General features: G+C 37.2%; 1 protein-coding gene across 1 annotated transcript in view; it reads right to left on the bottom strand.

The window, feature by feature from the left end:
- LOC106468028 (tRNA (uracil-5-)-methyltransferase homolog A-like) overlaps window positions 1-8,310 on the bottom strand; it is an 82,572-nt gene that overhangs the window by 34,834 nt on the left and 39,428 nt on the right. Inside the window, exons 7-8 of the mRNA XM_013928426.2 lie at window positions 7,293-7,512; window positions 1,578-1,724 (exon numbers count right to left, since the gene is read on the bottom strand). Coding sequence (XP_013783880.1) covers window positions 1,578-1,724; window positions 7,293-7,512 — 367 coding nt within the window. The remainder of the gene's footprint in view (window positions 1-1,577; window positions 1,725-7,292; window positions 7,513-8,310) is intronic.

Genomic DNA, 8,310 nt, shown 5'->3' with positions numbered 1-8,310 from the left:
GTCAGTCCTACAGATCGAGTCCAGGTTGAAAGAGTTAATATCCAATACCAATTTAGTGAACAAGCCATACAGCTAAATAATACCCACTAAATAGTCTCTTGTAACATATTTACCATACTGAATAAGTATGCTACATTACTATTATCAATTTACTTTCTACATATGAACAATTCATGAAGTACCATACTTATTTGATTGCATAGCTGCCAACAACAGTAAAGATCAGTTTTCATATTTTATATTCAGACTTTAGATTTGAAATATCTTAAATTATTATATGTCCTTTTAATTATCTATTACTTTTATTTTTCATAAATCTTAAACATGTAAAACAATTAAAATTATGTCTCTCCAGAAATGTGAATATGTATTACTATTTACACCAACTTGTCTTGCTACATGATTGAAGCCCAATACATTGAATACAAGAATTAAAAATGGTCTCAGTTGCAATAAAAAAACGATAAACAACTGAACATTATTTCAGGTTTAATAGGATTACAGGAAGAGTCCCTTAGTTATTATACAAACCAAAAACGGGGGAAAAAACCACTCGGTCTCCTTCAATCAGTACTCCAGATAGCTAGCGTATCTATGCAAAATATGCATAATTTTTTGAGAGATGCACGTCATTTTTCTATTTTACACATATCAGTTGTTGATGTCGTATCACCAACATGCTACAATATGAATTGATGTGCCTACTGGTTGTACACTGTGAAAATGGCTATTTTTTCCATGAAGATACTTGCATTGTGGTTGAAAAAAAAAAAGCAAGCCACTACTAGAAGTATTATGATACATCAAACTATTGATAGGTTGCGATTATGAATGTCTCAATAGCAATGTATCATTGGTAAATTTTAGAACGGATAACAATCACTGATAGTACCCTCAACTATGAATGTTTTTCATAGTTTGCAAACTTGGTTATTTTCCAAATTCTGGTTTAAGCCATTTCTTCATAATTTTCCTTTGTTTTAGACTACTTTACAGTCTCTATTTACTTGTAAGCTTATAAGTGCATGTGTCACATCTACCATCAGCAGTGTTGCTTGTGCAATGGATCGAGCCTATATTGAAGAATTTCTGATTACTATAATTCCAAGTTTACTATGTGTATCTTCACAGAAAGCAGTAGTCAACAGCAACACACTGCTAACTGTTGAGCTACTACTGTCTGACCAAATGGTGGGATTTGATTATAACCCTCATAATACAACCATGGCCCCAAAGTTTAAGCCAAAATTATTTTTTTTTGTGGTGATATAAAGCAATTCAAATACCCACAGATCCATAGTATAGAATGCTGACCACTGATCAACATTCACTACATTCATAGGTGGGAGATACTTAATTTAGTATTATATACATAGATGATAAGCCCATATTTTCATTCTGTTATCTTGAATTATTATAAACTTTAGCAAGTTAAGAAATACTGCATACAGCATGCTTAAGCTATTATTAATATCCTAAGAGCTAAACAGTTGTGCAATGCTATTTTCAATTTTATAAGTTTCAACATAATATCTGCATAGTTTGAACACAAAGCTTTAATAATATTTATTACAAACCTGTGTTAAAGACTGAGGATGCATCACAACTATTAACAAAATATCCCCTTTACTAGAATTGCGGACAGTCAGCTGACGCCAAAATCCTTCATATGTTTCTGGATTGTAAGGCTCTTTATCAGAGTTTTGGACATACTTCTGAAAGACCTAAGAAAGTAAATAACAGGAAATGTTAAATCAATATATAGGCAATATGTTTCCAATTATAAACATAAAAGTTTTAACACAACCATGCAATCTCATAAGCACATAAATGATCAATTATGAACAATTTTACAAAGTATTTAAACATTAGAAATTGTAACATTTGCAAAACTAAAATAATGTATAAAAAAACGATGTTTTGAAACATTAATAACATGCTTTCTTTTTACACACAGTGTAGTTAAAAAAAATAGGAATTGTTTCTATATGTGCCAAGTGTTAAGTTTAATATACTATTTTTAGCCTTTTACACTACTTACTATTTTGTATTTTCAACCCCAATGGTACTTTATGTGGTATAAGAGATAAACAGTTAGGTCAGAGACTGCTAAGGTTCAGATATGTATTCAGCCCTAATTTAGAACTGCAAACCAGAAGAAGGACATTCAGTTGAAAGCACCCACCACCTATACAGCTAGTTTTCAACGAATAGCGAGACTACACAGCTGAAAGTTAACATTATCCTAAACTGAAAATATATTTCCAATTGATACTTGTGCTTAACACTAGCCTTGATACTCTCACTTACATGAGACAGCTGCATGCTAACGTGTAATTGATTATGCAGCATTGCACGCCAACAGGAGTGCAATGCTACCTCTATCATAACTAGTGCTCTCTCTAATCTTGCAGCTGTTAATCACTTCGAGATTGGACAGATCACATCAAACTACATCGTAAATGGGGAGGACAGGTGGGAAATGTGAGCTGAGGTATCTATCAGAAATACATTTTCAGTTTCAGAAAATATTAACTTTCGATATGATATCTTACCTCCTCTCACAAAAAACTAGAATCCCACACTGAACAGGTGGAAGGCCAGTGAGAAGATGATCCACCTTTAGGAAGCAACTAAAGGAAAACCATGGGATTGAGAATGAACTAATAACAACTCAACCGTGGGAGACCGCACCACTTCTGAGCCATGTATACTCTTTGCCAATTATTAATGTGTTGCCAAAAAGGCAGAAGCAAAGGAGGGACCCCACAAATAGTTACAGATATAAAGAGACCCCTTGGTGTAGAGTGGCTAGGGCATGAAAGACCAGAAATGGGAGTTCAACCTCAACCAACACCTGGCAGCATCTGTAGTAGGAAGAGGATCCTCTACCTTTCACCTCAAAAACAGGTACTGGCAGAGAAGAATAGCTTCTATACAAAGAACCTGCCTCCACATGTGTGCACCTCCAATTGAACCAACACCAGATCCACCATGAACTGACATTCAGTGGATGGTAAGAAGAGGGGCTGCTATTTGGGGTTGCATTTTCTGTCCAAATCCTGGTGGCATTGGGAATTTATCTTCCAGTCAGCAGTAGAAGGAGGGTAACCATCCAAACAAATGTAAGATTTTATGTGGCTGGTCTGGCTCAACCAACACCAGATCCACTGGGAATTGCATCCAGTGGATGGTAGGAAGGAGGGTGCCTCAGCCAGAGAGGCAAACTGCAATATATATGGTGGAGTGCTACATTCAACACCTGGCTGCATCTGGAATTGAACATCAGGTGCATGGTAGGAAGGGTGTCATGCCATCTAAACTGGTAGAATGCTACCACCCTACTCTCAAACTAAGTGGTATTGTAAACACTCAGGAGGACAGGCCTCTATGGTCCACCACCCCAGCAGTCTGGTCAGCGGTAAGAACTTCCATACTCCACAAGAGAGAAAAAGAGTATACCTTATTTTGAAAACCTGAACTATCATGTTGGTAGGGTCAATCAACCAACACCTAGCAGAATCTGGAATTGTACATTAGGTCCACAGTAGGAAGAACCTCAAATGCCACAAATCATCATAGATGGGCTGTGTTCCATGTCTGCTTTACTAATGTCCATGAGTGTATGGTCCAGGACAAACATATTTATGAAGCAAAATACTGTGGGGGTATACCTACTAGCAGTCTTGCGGAACACCCCATATCAATGGTGGGCAGAATATGACCTAGTTATGTCTAATAACATTTTATTTTGAAATGCATAGAGATCACGTTGACAGAATCGATCAACCAACTCTTAGCAGCATTTGGAATAGTACACCAGGTCCACAGTAGGAAGAACCTCAATGCCTTGGATAACCTGATATGCTATATGAGCACAGATCTTACAGTGCAGATTTAAGACTAAGTATACTTGGTCAGGCAACATTTGCCAATGAGTGGGATCTAAATCAACAACAAAGGCACCTGCAAAGAAGATTAATGGAACATTTACCCACTCAAAGAGAAAACGTAAAATGTGTAGCACAAATTGGCGAATGGAGGAAGACAAAATCTCTTGGAAAAAGAAATGGCCAGTTTGTGAAGATAAAAAGTAGTAAAGATATGGGGAGTTTTCCACATTATGACACCAAAGAAGTCCTCCAACGGATGATAGAAATGATTAGCCAGGGACAAGACAAAGTGACCAATATGAAGGAAAGTGCTCAGAAAAGACAAAGTCAATCTTAGTAAAGAAAAAATAAGCCAGGTGAATATACTGGCAAATCCTACCATAATGATAATTAGATAATGGTGACAGGACTGGGAAGGATTCAAAGGAAGAAACAATGGGAGCAGTCACCATGGAAGGAATCAGTGCACACCCCATAACAGAGAGAACCTGAGCAGTGATAAACTATTTTCAATGAGATACAGGGCACCCAGAATATGACAAGCCAGCACAAAAATTTGATGGCTATGGCTCAACACAGAAAGACCAGTGGCCTATACCAGAGGTTACAACTGAGTACCCACTGGCCTGAAAATGCATGAGACTAAACATGAGCAGTCGAAAAACACTACCATGACTGTCCCTGTAGGACTGGAATGAAGTGAACCAGAGTTCAATGAACTACTCGGAGCCCACAGGGATGGAAAGGTGAGAGGACTCCATGAGAATAGCTATAAAATTACCCCAAACGTAAAGGGGGAGCACCAGAGAAAAAGAGACATTACAGACTCAGAGGAGGAAAATCCTAAAAGGTATTGACCAAATCCAGGCAATGTTGGTCTAGAAGGAAGGATGAAGGGAGCATCTAAGAGATCCCAAACAAGGCTCATTTGGACCAACAAACTCACATAAGACAAAACATGAGGACTTGACCAAGAGGGATGAGGACTACCTGAGAAGTCCATGTCCTCAAATGAGAAGAGAAATAAAGGAGGAAAGGATGTAAACTAGAATCGCCCTAGCCCTAAACCAAAAATGGAGAAGACTTGGCTCAACTGAATAGGGAATAAAACAACACCACCCCAAGATGAATGAGGTATGGCATGGGGGAAGAGAAAAAAAATATTTCCACCCTCACCAACCAATCAACCCGAGCCTCTACTCTAAGAAAAGGCAGGATTGACTTGTGAGGAAGCCAAATGTCCATGCCATGGTGGAAACGATGGCTCCTGGAAAAGAACAAGATGAGCAAAGTCCCGCACAATCTGAATTGGAAGGATCCGAGAAGAGGTCCAACGAAGTCCAGACTGAAAACACACAACTCCTACAGACCCCAAAGAAAATCAGAATGCAGGGGGAAGTTAATGAGGAGAAATGCATCTGACACAACACCCTCATTCTTTACAAACCAGAAGAGAAAACCCAACTAAGGACTAATTACGACCACATGGTGAAATATGAAAGGACTAATAAATGGTAGAAAATCAACCAAGCAATGATAGAGTACCAGTCCTCCAACTTCAAAGGGACAACAAACACTACCCATGATAGCACCCTTGCAAAGCAAATCCCAAAGCACCTCCTAAATACTTTGGTAGAAAATGGAAACCTGAGGAGGAGGGAAATTCTTAAAATGAACAGACTAAATGTGATCACTTCAGAACCCAAGGATCTGAGAGAAATTATCTTTAAACTTGGGTAAAGCTGTTTAAAACATTGTTGTACCATATCTCATGTTGTAAGAATGTTTGTATAATGTACAGCAAAGTCAAAATGAGCCAATTGCCACTTCCAACATGTGGAATTGAACCCCGACCCCTAGTGTTGGAAGTCCATATAATAGCATTGTCCTATCAAAGGAACATGAGTCCAGCCCGCACTGGACCCAAACCCACACGAAATTATCAAGACCGCCAGTTTCCCCAAAAACAGCACCCAAAGGACTGACAGTGAACTTCAAACATTCGGGAGGTCAGAATCAAGCAGGTGGAGGAATGGGGATAAGGTGGGAGAAAAGTAAAGCCAAGTGAAGTTATGCAACAAGGCTGATCTATCCCTGGGCTCCCAAAATTTGGGAATGCCCCCCAAAAAAACACCTAGTATAAAACAAAAGTGCCATACTTGAAAACCGATTTAAGAGGGTTCGATCCCCACAAAGGAACAAGCCACTCCAAATTCTATAAGCCTATGAAGGGAAATGATAAAACATATACCTGATTGAAAAAAGGTCTACCAAAGGGAAAAGCAGGCCTGGACATCTCCCCCCAAATGACATGCGACTGTAATTTATAGGCAGCTCAAATCATCATGTACATGAAGCATTACAAGATATAAGAGGTCAAGCACCAGGTGCTCAGAAGTTAAAAAAAATGTAGCCAACTACTAGTGGACAGCCGTTACATCCTGAGCCAATATAACTTGCTCAGATGCCTTGGAAGTGGCAGACAAATCAGCTGTAGTAGATACAGCCACCGAATTAGAAGCCACTTATAATCACACATATCTGACGAGTAGAGTTGAAAGGAAAACAAAAGAGAAGTTTAACTCCATAAAAAAAGAAGTCTCAAGACTGTACAAATTTCAAAAAAAAATTACAGCTCAGAAAAACATAAGAATACGTGGTCAAAAATTTAAACTGTAAACTTTGGCAATTAAGTGAAAAAATCAATATGAAATCATGTCCAAACTGTAACACTGCCAATCGAGAAGTGATTAAGGGCTGAAAGATTGGAGAGGGTGCTAGTTAGGATAGGGATAGTGTTGCACTCCTATTTGAGGAAGATTGCTGCATAATCATTTGCATGTTAGCATGCAGATGTCTAACATTAACATACATGAGAGTAAGTGGGAGTATCAAAGCTAGGTGCGAGCGTAAATTTGCACCTATAGAGGGCAGTGTAAGTAGAGAAAAGCTTTTTGTGAGTGGAGGTAAAATATTGTAATGGAAGTACAGAGTATATTCAGTAGCATATCATAGCTTGAACCTTGGAACATTCAATCCACAGTCAGGCAAACTAGCCATTGCATTATGCCTGAACCAAAAATTATTAAACATGAAAGTTTTAGTAAGCTGTAGGTGTTAGCCAATAAAAAGTTTACAGTTATTAGTTATCACTTGCTATTTAATTAATGAGTAGAACTGGGTAAGCTTGAATGATATATGAGCTAGAGACTGCACACATGTAATATATCACAAGACAGTCTTCATAAACAACACATAAACTTATTAAAAGAAAATTCATGACTACTGTGCTTATGATAGCTCATATTGTAAAAATTAATAAGGCCAAAATTTTACTCTCTTCTAAGTAAAATTAAGAAAAACAGTTACACGTTAAGGCACTGAACAGAATGTACTCACCTTAACAACCTGAAGCATAGGTTTGGAAATATTCATGCACTGGTCAGGTTCTCCAATAAACATACAACCATCCTTGTAGCTACTTAAACGAAATCCCACAGTAACCTCCGATGACTCCACATGTCTTCCTACAGTAAATTCACATTTATTTCGATAGCCAGTAGTAACAGGAGATTCTCTGATTGGTAGTAATGGACAACACTTAAAATCATTTTGTTCCCTTTAAAAACAAAAAGAAAATTATGTTTATAAAATCCTTAAAAAATAATCTGTTAAAACTAATAAAACAGGTGCTGAATGATAAATAATCAAAGCTACACCAACCAAATAAATTTACATAAAACAGTACATATATGGCTTAGCAAACTAGTTCAAAACAACAAATTTTGTGTTTAATAATACTTTTCCAGGTTCTTGTATTCAAATTTCGAAAACTTTCACTCATGTGGACTATTAGCCTGACCATTGGCATCATTATTAAAGTTACTTCACTTAAAATTAACTGTTAAAAGATTATTAACCCTTCTCAAACTGAGATAGTATCACTGATATCCCCACATTCTTCCTTCTAACAATGGAAATACTTAAAGTACGTGAAACTTTGGATTAAATTCCTAAACAGTATCTAGTTTCTGCTTTAAAAATCTCTATATCCCTTTTTTTTATCCCTTTATATGTCCTGAAATCGCCAAACTTTTGTTGTGAGACACTTCTCTGAAAAAAGAAAAAAATACTTCCTTTTATTTTACAAATTCAATTTGTATTTAATCGTTGATCAGATAATTCCATTTTATATATATATATACAGTCAATTTAAACTTGATTGATTTTTATTAAAGTATTTCTTTTCATACTTTATTTTGAACTGAAGTTGTCACCATTTCTGGCAATAAACTGTAAAAAACACCAGACACACTGACCAAGATTTACTGGTCACTTAAGACCAGTGGTGGGATTCAGCCGGTTTGCACCGGTTCATGCGAACCTGTTCTTAGAATTTAATGACCTCCACGAACCG

Source organism: Limulus polyphemus, unplaced genomic scaffold, assembly GCF_000517525.1.
Source record: "Limulus polyphemus unplaced genomic scaffold, Limulus_polyphemus-2.1.2 Scaffold2840, whole genome shotgun sequence".
Lineage (NCBI taxonomy): Eukaryota > Metazoa > Arthropoda > Merostomata > Xiphosura > Limulidae > Limulus > Limulus polyphemus.
This window is presented reverse-complemented; position numbering and strand designations above follow the sequence as displayed.